General features: G+C 44.7%; 1 protein-coding gene across 1 annotated transcript in view; it reads right to left on the reverse strand.

Moving 5' to 3' along the window:
• Positions 1-805: 805 nt before the first annotated feature.
• Positions 806-14,875, reverse strand: part of LOC108787703 — a 188,067-nt gene continuing 173,997 nt past the window's right edge. Inside the window, exon 18 of the mRNA XM_018557315.1 lies at positions 806-1,034. Within this exon, the coding sequence (XP_018412817.1) occupies positions 806-1,034 (229 nt within the window). The remainder of the gene's footprint in view (positions 1,035-14,875) is intronic.

The following is a 14,875-nucleotide window of genomic DNA, read 5'->3' on the forward strand; positions in this document are numbered from 1 at the left end:
GTGCGGATGAAAGAATCGGCTGCACAGTGGGCTTCTTCCAAAGAGGCTAATATACCGGACAAAATACAACATTCGGGAAACTCCTCCTCTGATGTGTGTCACCCACAGAGAGGCAGGAGCGGAGAAACATCTACACGTACAAGCACTCATGATTGGAAAACATTTAAAGCAGAACTCCAGGCAGATATAAAAGACGCAAATGAATGCTGCTCTGTAATCATTAATACAACATCAAATGTATTTTGAAATGCAAGCAGTGTAAGTACCTGACTGTGACCTGATACCAGCCTTTTGCACTGCACAGCAGGGCTGGAATGTCAGGGGAAGAAGCAGTACAATGAGCCAGTCAGTTCATGTGCTGACAAGATGCATGCTGATAGGAGGAGAAAGAAGAGTGATGAAATGAGATCAGCTGATGGCTGTGCTGCTTCTCCTTTCACTGTCAGAGTCACAGGTTTAGGTGGGTACAGGACAACTTGGGCTCAGAGTGAATTGACTGATACTGGTCATCAGACTGAGGACATCTCTGAGTGTTGCAACAAAAGCTTTTTGTTTTATCTAGGAGGCCCACCTTTTCATAAATCTTCTGTTCTTTTTCTTAAAAAATGTTCTGTTCCTTGTTTTGTAGTGGGTCCCTGCAGCGTTCAGGGGGCCCCCTGAACACAACATGTGTGTAGGTAATGTGTGATCAATCAGATGTTCTATGAGCTGAAGGTTTACAGATGCAATCCTGACTCATCGCTATAATCCTGTTTCTGTCCCGGTCCTCTACTGTAAATAAGCATATTTAAAAAAGAAGAGGACACTATAGCCAGGAAAAGTAGGAATCCCCGGAATCCTTTTCCTTCCTTTCTTCCAGGAACAAGAGCTGCTGGACTTTATAACAATGATGAGGATACAGCTTCATCACTTGAGGTTCACAGAGAGTCTGCTCTTCCGGGACTAAGGTACCCAGGTCCTGCTGGTTATAGACTTGTTTCAGGAAATGGTACACCTCCCAGAATCCGTCTTCTCCCAGGAGCCGGATACAGTTTCTGTACACAGAGAAAAGAAAAAAAAAACATGCAATGCTTTGAATACACAGTTGAGGTCAGTTCACCAAAATGTCATAAATGCTGAAAGGTCAAGAACGTATCAGCTTTTAAAGTGCTAGAGGCAAGAATGGGCATTTACAAGAATATAAATCTCCCCTTTTAGGTTATAATAATGCAGATTTTCCTCTTAGGGAGAGATGTGTGTGCTGCTTTTTACTTGTATTCTCTCCCTGTCACAGCTGGCTGTAAGGTTTCCTGCCTGAGCACAGAGTTGATAACTGAGGAACTGCTGGAGGAAGATAAAACTGCCAATGGACAAAGTCTTTAGGTCTCTTTAGCACACTCATGAAAGCACCTCATATATCCAAGCTTTTTGAGGATCTGTTATCAGCACCGAGATTATAAGACAGCACCTGCCCCTAGGGTGATAATGTTTATTACAAAAATGTAACATCAGTCTACTCACATGTGCCGTACAAAATGTTTAGCATACCACTCTCCAATAACACTCAATAGAGCCAGGAGAGTCAGAACAAAGCAATGACCATGGAAGCCATCAAAAGGTATAGTAGAGCTATAACCGTCTAATGCATTTCAGGGGTAGTACCCCCTTCTTCAGATCTACCTTTACCCTAAAAATTGCGGCTTGACAAGGGGAAATGGACACTCCCCTTCTCCAACTACAATGCCTGTCTATTCAATCAAGGAGCTTGAGGCACCAATCAATTGGGGCTTGAAGGGAGGAGAACACCTCCATAGCAGACATGTAAGCTGCGGAAAAATTCAGTTCGGTTCGGATATTTCATTATTTTGGGATTCGGATCCGAAATTCAATTCGGTTCGGGTTTTGGATTCGGCCAAAATGCGAATTTTCGTTAGTTTCGGATGAATTTACGAATATTTTTTGCGAATACCACAGAAAACCATATACAGATATTAATACTAAAGCTGAATCTCCTAGACCCGAATGGCATGCGGGATCTGATTTTCCGAATTGCATTCGGGAGCTCCTAAATGCTATTCAGGTCGGGGAGCCATATACATATATTACTAAAGCTGAGGCTCCCAGACTCGAATGTCATTGGGGAGCTCCCGAATGCAATTCAGAAATTCAAAATGAAACTCGGATGGAATCCGAAATTTGGAAACGGAAATTTGGATTTGGACAAATTCGGATGCTTTGGGATTCGGAAATTCAGATGTGTCCGAATGTCCGAATTACAGAAAAGTTGTCCAAATTTTTTTTGGAACGAAACGAATTGCACATGTCTACTCCATAGGATGGTCCAGGCCATCGGTAAATGGCAAGCCATGCCCCCACCCAACCACATGGGGCAGCAAGTGGAGGGAGGTAGTCATAACGAGGTGTGCCTCCTGGTTTGTCCAGATTTATTCAGACACACATCCGCACAAGCCCCTCAAGCCCCCTGAAACGCGTTGACTATCCTTTTGACTCTTATGACAAATAAAATCTGAACTGGACTCTGTAGGCATCTGTTGCTCTCTTTACTCTGCTAAACTTACAATGGTCATGTTTAGAAACAGGATTGCCATATGGTGGTTGGAATGCTACTGAGAATCTGACCCCCCCCCCCCCCCCCTCTAAATTCTATGTCCGCCTTTCAACTAAACCTGGTCACGCATTTTAAGATCTGATTGTACCCTTTTCTTTCAATTTACCAACAACTATGTAGTGTGGTAGCCCACCTAAGCAAATCACTGCATTTATATACAGTACAATCAGGCAGACCCCCATGCTAGTTATTTGTGAATCTACAGGAGATTGTATAACGACATTGTAATTAGGGATGCACCGATATATCGGCCGAAAATTGCACTTTTGGCTAAATGCCGAAAGTGGCATTTTCTTGCCGATACATTGGCGCATCCCTGGTTTCTTTCCTCCCCGCTGGGCACTGCTCTGTGTCCCAGCGGGGAGGAGAGAAAGTGACAGCCAGCCGAGCGCTGCGGGAGGAGAGCGCTGTGAGTGGCTGACGTCTCTCCTCCCACACCGCTCAGCCGCCTATCACAGTCCGGCAGAGTGGTGTGAGGGCGGAGACAGTTGCACTGTCACAGGAGGCTGGGCTCTCCTCCCTGCACCGCTGGCTCAGCCTCCTGTGACAGCGTGTCAGAGAGGAGAGCGAGAGCAAACACTCAGTGATCAGTGATCGCTGAGTGTTTGTAGATAATTGAGGACATAGCATGTTGACTAAATCCTCAATTATGAAGGGCTCGGGGCTGACCATAGCATGTGATCTGATGGAGGGATGTCCCAGAAGCAGGCTGGGGACTGCAATGTATCCTGTTGGTACTGATGGCAATTTGAGCTTCAGGTAAGAGGAACCGCACATGTATCAGGGAAAGCACAGCCCATCATAGACCCTGCACAGCACCCCTAAGACGCTGTACAGCTGTCCTGAGACCTTGTGTGTGCTGTATCCAGTAACTGACGGGTTTGCGCAAAATGTCCTAAACAGCAAGGGGTGGGGCAAATTTAGATTGATGGGGGTGCCCGAGTTCAGTCTTGCCTAGGGCAGCACAAAACCAAAATACACCACTGTGTGTATGGTCAGCTTTATATCATCACAGGAGAAAACAGATCTGTAGTACAATCCTGACTATGGCTGTGTAGTACACTCCTGACTCCTGATTTCCTTTTACTGTAAACAGTGTTCTTGATGTTTATCTTGTGCGTTTATTATTCTCCAGGGCTCATTTATATTACTAAATTGTATGAAAGTATCAGCATTTTTAAGCATCTCGGTCTTGGCACCACGCTGGTGATTGCTTGTTATCTGATCTACTCGGTTGCACAATGCTGTTTTAACGACACTGTACGTCTTCTGTGGCCGCAGTATTTTGATGCATTTGAGGAAAAGCGGATCCCGCTGCTTGGATGATTCACACGTCCACTACCTTGGAAATGAAGACGGATTCACTCGCTATACACATATGAATATAGTCACTATATTTGTCTTCATGTCGCTCCCCATGGAGAGGCTTCGGACTTACTCGTGACATGGTACTTACAACGCGTCCTATTTTAAAGCTGACCTCAAAACTGATATAGCCTTGAGTTTTATTTCTGTTCGGTGAAGTGCTTGGATATGCTTAAATGAATGGATTGTACTATTATTATTGTTATTAAAAAAATACACAGGTGAAGTAAATATTTCTGAACTGCCCTGCATGCCAAACAATTCTAATTCCAACCAGCTAGATTTGTAATCCAGACACCCCTGCCAAACAGCATACAAGGTTCTGACCAATTGCTTTTCTCTGCTGTAGTCACGGCATTACAGATTGGTCAAGACTGTAATCGAATAGTGAAGTAACAGCAGCTTTTTGATGAGGCCATTTCTGTACCATCTCCCCCAAATAGCAGGAGGAGAGGGGAGCTGAACTGTGAATTGTCGCTGCAAGGGGGAGCTGAGCAGCTGAGTCAATGCTGGGAGGGGGATTAGGGGGAGCTGAGCAGCTGAGTTAATGCTGGGAGGGGGGTTAGGGGGAGCTGAGCAGCTGAGTCAATGCTGGGAGAGGGATCAGGGGGAGCTGAGCTGCTGAGTCAATGCTAGGAAGTAGAGCAGGTGCAGCAGAGCTGATGACTCAATGGTGAGAGGGGGAACAGTGTGATCTGAGCTGTAGAGTCACTGCTGAGAGGGGAAGCTGAGCTGCTGAGTCAATAGTTGGATGGGGAGCAGGGTGAGTTGAGTTGCTGAGTCAATGCTGGGAGGGGGAGCTGAGCTGCTGAATGAATGGTGGGAGGGATGGTGGAAGGGAATGAGCTGAACTGCTGAGTCAATGCTGGGAGGGAGGGGAGCTGAGCTGCTGAGTCAATGCTGGGAGGGAGAGCATGGGATCTGAGCTGCTGAGTCAATGCTGGGAATGAGAGCTGAGCTGCTGAGTGACTGGTAGAAGGGATGGTGGAGGGTGATGAGCTAAGTTGCTGAGTCAATGTTGGGAAGTGGAGGAGGGTGAGCGGTGCTGCTGAGCCATTGCTGGGATGGGAAGCAGGATGAGCTAAACTGGCTTAGACAAGGACTTCAGTGCTTCTGCTATGAACTTTGATTAATTACTCCACAATGCCTGCAACTACAGGAGGTCAATGAGAGCTTCCTTTAATACTTATTAGCTTGTTAAAAATTTGTAAATATTTCAATTTCTATAGCTTGGCCACTGTGAAACTCCAAGTTACACAGGTACATAGACCAATCTGCACCCAGCTGTCAAACTGGCATGGAACCAGTCTTTGTATGGTCACCAAAGGAGAGAATGGGGATTAATAACTGGGGCAGCAGAGCCAGAAGCTCATGCTCATGCATCTCACCAATAAAGTCTCCAACAAATAAAGAAACCAGCGTGTATATACATAATGTGAAAGTGCAATACTGTTGCATCATACTTTGCTGTGAATTATTCCCTTGAACTAATATTTTATTTTATTCTACATCTCAAGTAATTCGATAAGAATAGCCACAGCAAGTCCACCACCTGAACTCAAATTCTGTTCTGTGCAAGATTTAAGGAAAGAAGGGAGTTAATCTCATCTCTGTCACAGATGCTTTCCTCCCTATGTGTCGCAGCTACAACCCTTCAGAGCTGCACTATTAAACACAATAACACATGTAGGGCTGAAGCTGCCAATGGGAGGGCGTGTGTCAAAGGGAGCCAGCAAGGCAGAAGGAACGGGACTCAACATGAAATGAGAAGAGACATAAAGCCCAAGAGTCTGAGGAAAGGGAATTTAGAAACAGAATAAAAGCAAGGGACGCAAGGAAAATGCAATATAGAAAGTCAAGGGACAATTACAAATCCACATGGTCATCTAACATTTGTTAATAAGATGCAGGGACATGAGGCCATAAAAAAGTCATATTTATTATCTACTTGGCTTCTGTATATTTGGATAGGTTATTAAAGAATTGAATGGACTTCAAATGAAATGATTTTTAATGCTGGCCAAGCAGTGTGTCTACAATGGCCTGTAGTTACCTTCAGATGCCCATGGCGCATTCATATACCATGGTATGTCTACAACATTACATTGTCATCTGTGGATTAATGCAGACAGGCAAAGAGCACTAGTGAAAGAGGGTTGATTTGGGGCTGCCACATGTAGAGCATGCATGAAAAAGCCAGTTGCAAGAATGGACCCCTAACACTCTCACAAGGGAACTCTGTATAGTGTCCAGTGGGTGGGTAACTTTCTGAAATGATTAGCAATTAATCAATAACAATGAATTCCCGTGATGTTATAACACAAACCATATAGGTTTTACAGAACACTTTGCCTTTTATCATGAAACAGGATTCCTTGAGTTCCAGTCAGTGAATTTACCTAGGCTTTGCCTGATTGCAGAGCTATAGCTCTGACACAGAAGACTGCCTGAGTTCCAGTCAAGTGACTTTGCCTAGGCTGGTGCAGGCAGAAAGAAACATTTTCTCAGTCTCCAATCAAACTCTTTAAGCCGCGCTCGCATATATTCCACCTAAATAGCCTCTAGTGACGGTAAGCTGCAATACTATAAAGTGAATCCACTTCATTAAAAATAAAGAATGCGTGCTGTATTACGCTATACCTAATGAGCTCAACACAACTGAAAACTGTAAATAAATATTATCTAGATTTAAATTAACATGCATCTGCGGGTCTCCATTGTATTTGATTAATATACATCAAGGCCCATGTGTTAATAAACAATCCACATTAAATCAGTGATTCAATCTTCAAAACAATTGCACCGTGAATCTTCCAAATCACCACCGTGCTCCTTATTGTCTCTAAATTGTAGAAATGTCACCAGCACACCAGTCCTTTTAGGATAGCAAAAGCTTCATTTATTGAGGTTCTTTGTCATATAAACAAGCGCTTTTGGGACCACACAGGGTCCCTTCATCAGGCTTTAGCATTGACAAAGTCAATGCTAAAGCCTGATGAAGGGACAATGTGTGGGTCCCTTCATTGACCAAGTCAATGCTAAAGCCTGATGAAGGGACCCTGTGTGGTCCCAAAAGCGCTTGTTCATATGACAAAGTACCTCAATAAATGAAAGGAGAACTATGGGGTCAGTGTTTTTCCCCATAGTTCTCCTTGGGGTAACGGGAGGACACAAACTAGCATCCTCCCGTTACCCTAAGCTCAGTATACCGCGAGCTACAGCTCGTGGTATACTGAGACGCCGCACCTGGAGCGGATCCCGACTTAGATGACGGGTTCCGCCCAGCTGCGTGAGTGACAGCTGGCTCTGCCTATCTAGAGGCAGAGCCAGCTGTACCCGCCCCCTCCCCCCTGTCCGTTCCGCCAGTCAATGCTGGCAGATCCGAGTGGGAAGAGGGGAATCCAGCCCCTCCCCCTGTCACGGCAGAGAGCTGTGACAATGAGACTGTCACAGGTCGGCTCAGTAGATCGGGAGGTGAGGGAACACATACCGGGTTCCCTCACCTCCCGATCTACTGAGCCGACCTGTGACAGTCTCATTGTCACAGGTCGGCTTAGAACTATGAGATGAGTGGAAATCACTCATGTCATAGTTCTCCTTTAAGCTTTTGCTATCCTAAAAGGACTGGTGTGCTGGTAACATTTCTACAATTCGTTGATATGTGCGGCGCCATCCGCAGTCACTGCGACCACCCCCGCCCCACACTTCAAGGGACTTTTCGGTAAGAAGTGCAACAAGGATAGTATTTATTGCCTTGATATCTGCAATCACACTCACCAGATTTCCAGGGCTACCCTTATTCAGGATAAGCCATATACCTTTTATATCAGCCAGATAATATCCCTTCCTCGTGTTATCTCTCAAATAGATTTTGATCTTTGGATCTCAAGAAAGATTTCCTTCTTCTCCTCATCCTATGTATCTCCTCTTTACAGCAAATAAGAAAGCACTCCGATCTTCCAGTATACCTAATCCACCTCTTCCTCCACTCCGTAATACTTAAAAGCGAGATACTCATGCAAGAAAGATGTCAAAATCTCCCATTGTGTAGTATTTTTACAAAGATTTATTGAATAAAGTACACTTTGAAATCAAAGAAGCAAAAACCGGCTCCTCTGTCTCCTTGTAACAGCGTGTATCAAACAGGAAACAATTGTATGCCCCGCACTGACGCGTTTTGTCACTAGACTTCCTCTGAGGGTTGGCTTGGTTTTCTCAGTCTTTCCCCCAGTATTCAGAGTGTACATTGTAACTTTGTAGCAGCCGCAGGGCTGATCCCTGTCAGACATTTGTGAACACAACCAAGAACACACAGGCCCCAGGATTTGCATGACTCTGTCATCTCTGAGCCGACATCTCAGCCCAGGAATTAGATGCTGACCCTGGACGATGTCTGAATAAAGATGACACCATCTTTCTGTGAAGAAAGGAAGAGGGCATTGTCAAGGGGAGTACTGTCATCTCTGTAAGAGGTAATACATATTTGGAAGTGTTACATTTACACATTACTCAGCACGCACTTAACATAAAAATGTATCTGATGCCAGGACAATTTTTATTAACTTTCTTGGTGATGTAGAAAAGACGGGAGCCAGAAAAAGTCCCGGGGGGGAATAGGAAAATCCATACAAGTGGAAATCAGTGACAAAGAGCAGAACATATGAAGAGAGATGAGAGGACACAGGAGGTAAAAAAGAACATAACCAGAGAACACAAGATAAGCGCTGGGGACATGAGGAGCTGTGTTTATTACTAAGAGACGGATGTGACAAGAACAGGAAACGTTTGGTGTGAAAACAACAGGCGACGCACTCTCCGGACGAGCAGAGACATCCTGGATGGGACACGATGACAGATTTGAGCTGACTCATTACAGGAGTCACTACGCTTACGATAAACACTGTGCTGTGAAACGCATGAGAGGGGCTCTGAGAACTCTATCAGGCTTGTCACAGCAATACAACCAAAATCTGTACATAACATAAAAAAGAACAAAATACACTCTACAGAGTCTAACCAACAAAGAGGATGATGTACAAAAGCTGGAGCAGAGATAGCTCACACGAAGGACACATGGATGAGCCTCTGACAGCAACAATTCAGGATTTATTGTCTTAGAGAGAGATGAGCACTTGAGGTCTGTGTCAATGGGCTTGTGTTAACATCAGACAAGTTTTGCATTTCTATACAAGTTTAGGGGAATATGAAATCTGCGGGAAGAAGGTCAAATGCAATTCAGAAGGAGCTCAACTGCAAGTCATTTGCAGGTGAGAAGGATGTGAACTGCAGGTCATATGCAGGTCAGGAGGTCACCTGCAGGTAATTAACAGGCCAGAAGGAAGTTAACTGCAGGTCAAAAGGATGTGAACTGCTGGTCTTTTGTAGGTCAGAAGGTGGTCAACTGAAGGTCAGAAGGAGGTGAACTGAAGGTAATTTGCAGGTCAGGAGAAGGTGAACTGCAGGTCATTTGCAGGCCAGAAGGAAGTCAACTGCAGGTCACATGCAGGTCAGAAGGAGTAAACTGCAGGTCATTTGTAGGTCAGAAGGAGGTCAACTGCAGGTCAGGAGGTCAACTGCAGGTCAGAAGGAGGTGAACTGAAGGTATTTTTCAGGTCAGGAGAAGGTGAACTGCAGATCATTTGCAGGCCCGAAAGAAGTCAACTGCATGTCATATGCAGGTCAGAAAGAAGTCAACTGCAGGTCATATGCAGGTCAAGAGGTGGTCAACTGCAGGTTATTTGCAGGGCAGAATGAGGTTGACTGCAGGTAATATGCAATTAAGAAGGAGATGAATTGATGTCATATGTAAGTTAGAAGGAGGTCAACAACAGCTAAAATACACCTGCGAATGAATTCTAATGATCTCCAAAGCATCTCAAACTGATTGCATCGGCACAAGTTCGAAGACAATGGACAGAGGTCCTAAAGGAAAAAATAAAAATAAAATATGCTTGAAGCACATCAGAAAGAGGTCGACTGCAGGTTATATGTAGGTCAGAAGGAGGTCAACAGCAGGTCATATGCAGGTTAGGAGGTTAACTGCAGGTCAAATGAATTGTGAATGAGCTCTGAAGCATCTCAAACAATGTCAGACTGATGCCATCAACAGAAGCCCACAGCCCATTGACACAGGTACCAGTTGAAGCCTGAATGGAAAGTCTGGGGGCAGTGTGGTAGCGAAGTCATTAGAACTATGCTGCAGTGTTGGGTTTCTGGGTTCAATGGTCACTAAAGATACTTTCTGTATAGAGTCTATATGGAATTTTTTATTGACTATCATAGGTCCCTTCATCTCCTATGCAATGCTACTTTAACCCTTGCTGCTAACCCCCAGCGGCCCTTAAGGGGTTTCTTAATGCAGGGCACTGGAGGCGGGCTTGCCGATCATGTGACCGCTGTGATTGCCCACTTGGATCGGTAACTTTGCCTGATGAAGGCACCCTGCAAAGTCCCACAATGTTGCTGTTTGACATGGTGACTGAGCGTCATTAAAGGTGTGACATATTTGTTGTTATGATCGTAAGCCTTCCCACCAGCTCCCAATCATAAGCAATGACCTGGAGCTGTCAACAAGAGCTTGGTCACTTTGCTGGCAGTGCACCAGTGAGCTGGTGAAGCCGACTGACATACAGTGGCAGATCGGCATTAAGGCCCACCCACCATGCTGCCACATATATGCGTTACACCAGTGGGAACAGGTTAAAGTAACTAATTGGATGACATTTAGCTTGCTAAAGGACTGTGAATCATAAATAATTGTCTTGTTGATTTTATAAAAAATAAAATACAGATTTCATCATTGTTTTGTATCTCAGTGTTGACATCTTCTACAGGCCCTTCCTGTCTACATGCACTCGTCCAGCTGTGGCTGCACATCATTGCACTCAATTGCACTTTCTGGCAATGGTGGACCATGCCTGTGCAATATGTGTAGACACGGACGTTTGCTGTCTCCACCAGGGTGCATGTTACGGGGTGTCATGGCTGGTAAACAGTATTAAAGTCCAATATGTCCCCCTGCACTCCTCACAGCGACTCCGGCCCAAACCACAACAATAATGGTGCTTGCAGTGATACTCACGGATGGCGCCGTGCACACCAAACAGCAAATAAACACACCGCCACAATCTATCTGCATGGCAGGTATCATCTTTATTTATATTTATTCATATTTATTGGAATGTGCTCATTCATTGTGTTGTTTACTGTTGTACACATTGTACTTGGTACTTCATTTTTTGTGCAGTACGGCGGGCCCTGATGCCGTGGTGACCTCAGGGGGCTCTTTAGAGGGGTATTTATATGTGGTGTTTCATTGCACACAGTGTGTGACATTGTCGCCCTGATGAAGGGTCCCTGCGTGTCCTCGAAACATCGGTTATAATTATTGCAACATGTATGATGATTTGTCCGATTAAATGGACTTTATCGTTTGAATATTTTCCACTGAGTGCTGGTGATTCCTGTTCATTTGATGACTGGTAAACAGTTGTCACCCTACAACAGGAAGTGCCTGAACACGGATCTTCATGGCAAGATCACCAGGCATTATATTAATGAAATCTGCAGAATAAATAAGATTGAAAGCAGCTTTTGAAATGACGGTAATATGCTAAAGCCATTGAGATTTTAGTTTTCGGGTTTAGATCTACTTGTTATAATATGTTCTAGAAGTTTGATGTTCCATAGTTGAAATATGTTCCTAGTGATACAAAATAGTTAATGGAGGCAGACAAGTAGGTTAGCAGCATACTCCAATCTCCAGTTTTATAAACTTCCACGCAGAAGTCCGCATGCTGGGTCGTACCCCCCTGGGCATTAACCTTGCTGACACACTGAAGGGCAGGCTCCCTGCGGCTGGAAGAAAATTGCACTCTGTGATAAGGAAGTGGCAGCGGGGGGCTCCCTGCAGCCTGTAAGTCTCAAACATTCCCCTGGGGAGCCTGGAGCAAGGAGCAGTAATTCAATTCTGCTCACTGTCCGCACCGCACATGAAGCCATATGAAAAGAAAAAGCATTAATGATTCTTTGCCAAGAATAGTTATTCTATACTTCACTTCCTGCAAGCTCCAATCAGATATCGTCTTTCTGCATACTGCCCATGGTGTTACTAATGTATCTAGCGGCTTCTTGTGTCTGTAAATTATTTGATTGTGACTGTAAACCGTAATGGGAAGGCATTTCATTTACTAAAAGCGCTTGGTATTATAAACAATTGCCATTTTGTAACATTAAATATTTGTTTTCACCTTTTGTTATCCATTGTTGCATTTCAGTTCTACCGATTTCCTGCATTCTCTTTACATCCACTCCCTGTATACATGGCCATACCTGGGAACTTTCCAGAATTGACCCAGAAATGACGGGCTTTCAAACTGGTTGCCGGGTCATTACTGGGACCAGGCAATTCTCTAAAATTCTATGGGCTGCCGTCCTGCGGTGTTCTTAAACATACAGCAGTGTCACGCACGCTGATCTCCGCACTGACTGGCTGCCTGGAGGGAGGGGGGCAGGGCTGTAGCTACCATGGGGCGAGTGAGGCACTCGCCTCAAGCGCAGCTCAGAGGGGGCGCAGCCAGGGCGCAAGCAGCCAACACAGCCCCAGATCGGCAGGGAGAAGCTTCTCCTTGGATCCACCCGAAACCCATTTTGGTCGAAGTGAACGGAAACTAAAAATGTTTTCATTAGTTTCGTCAAACAAAATACATGTTTATGCTGTTTTGGATTTGGCCACCAGCGCATTCTGTGCATGCGCGCCGCCATTCTGGAGGCAGGGCGCATGATGTCACATACCGCACAGGTCTGTTGGGGGGCACAATTTTCTGTTCTTGCCTCGGGCGCAAAAGGAGCCAGCTACAGCTCTGGAGGGGGGCATTGTGCAGGAGCAGGACAGATCAGAGGATGGTGAGGGTCGAAGGTCTCTAGGACCGTGGCCACCAGCAGCCCTTCCTGAATGGAGTGAGCAGAGGCACTGCCAGCAGCATGGTAAGAAGGAAATAGCAACGAAAATACCCAGTACATCCGCATATAGAGTAACATGTGACTCACTCCATGTGACAGCACTGGGCCAATCACCAGCCCTGTCACATGGGGAGAGTCTATAGTGCTATATAAGTAGATGTCGAGCTTACATGGGCTGCTTCTCCAACTTTTGGCAGCTGAATGTATCTAAGTGAAGGATAGGGGGGAATGTGCTTCTGGAAAGGACTGCATTAAAGTGAACTTGTTGATTTGGCCAAAGCGCAGGTTGATTTTAAACAATGGTAACATTCCCTATTTTCCTCTTTCACAACACAATATCCACTACTAACATCAAGTACAGGATAACGTCAAACTTGAAGAGACACTATCACCTTGTCCATGCCGGGCAAAATAATAGAGTCTGGGCAAATGTTATACCCTTAGGCCTTGTTCACACCAAATGCAGAGCAGATCCGGTCAGGTTTCTGCACACGCAGTGCAGTGGGTTGTGCCGCGTTTTTGATGCGTTTTTGATGCGTTCCGGGCCGTTTTTGGTAAGTTTAACATGGGCTTTCAGGCACTTGCATGTGTTTTTGATGCATTCCAGAGCAGGTAAAATAGGGCTTGCCGCATTTTTTTCACCTGCTCTGGATCTGCACGCTGCGATGTGAATTGGAGCTCAAAATACCATTGGAATACATTGGTCTGGTCTGCACCTGCTCTGCTCTGGATCTGCTCCACGCTTGGTGTGAACAAGCCCTTATACTCGCCTTACAGGAGAGAATGTGACCTGCTCCCTTCTGATCGTTCCCTGGCATAGAAGCCAATTGCACATGACCATGGGAGTGATATCACCACTTGCCTGGGTCATCGGGACAATTTAGCCTTGGAGGAGCTGAGAGGGAGCACAGGTAAGGTGAATATAGGAAAGTCGGGGATGTCCTTTCCTGAAACTCTGTCACTTTTTCCTGCATGGGAAAGGTGACAGCGTCCCTTTAAATATTTAATTAGCACATGCACATAGGCTGTATCCTCCCGATTAGTTTATATTCAATGGGGGGACAAAATCTGGAGCAGATTTGCACTGCAGCCAATCAGCTTCTCTGTCTCATTTTCAAATCTTACCTAAGCAAACTGAAGAGAGACGCTGATTGGTTGCTCCAGATTCTGTTTGCTCCAGTTTTGAGAAATTTCCCTCAATATGTTTAATTTAGTTAGCAGCTGATTTGCAATCTATACAGAATAGGGGGGTCTTTTGTTTCATAATACACTCGAAATATTAATTGCTACACGATACTCTCCAAATTATATTATAAAAACCAACGGCACTACAAATTGCTCATCTGCAGAGAAGAGCCGAGCTTTTGTATCCTGCACACAATACCGGCCACGCTGATGAATAAAATCACAGATCTCCCCTTTTAAAAACAGCATGTGTGCGGCATCACAAAGTGAAAGCGTGGAGCTCACATACATTCCGTCTCATTGTGCCGCCATTTACAAAGTGATCAATGAAAGCCAATTCAGACGTTCCGGTCTTGTAATTAGCGGAGATGAAAGGCCCCGTGAACCAATAATCCTTTCTTTAGTTTCTTCATTTAACTTTCTGGACTATTCCTGGAAATAATTAGCAATTTTCCACTTTATAAGTTATATTATGATTATATATATATTATTGTTGTCATTATTATTATTATTAATTATTTAAATCTGTTTAAGATATTATATATGTTTAAAGGTAATTTATGGCTTCTTTCAATTATATTTTAGATACACATTATAGGAGGCAATGAGGGAACTTGCAAGTAGTCCTCTGGACCACTTTTTACTAGTTTGGATGTTATCACTGACAATCTCTTAGTGATAAAGTATCACAGATTTTATTATTTAGGAAATTTTGACATGACCCCAACGTCGGTCAGTGTCTCTCTCTTCCAAGCC

Source organism: Nanorana parkeri, unplaced genomic scaffold (genome assembly GCF_000935625.1).
Source record: "Nanorana parkeri isolate BGI_ZX_2015 unplaced genomic scaffold, ASM93562v1 scaffold280, whole genome shotgun sequence".
NCBI lineage: Eukaryota > Metazoa > Chordata > Amphibia > Anura > Dicroglossidae > Nanorana > Nanorana parkeri.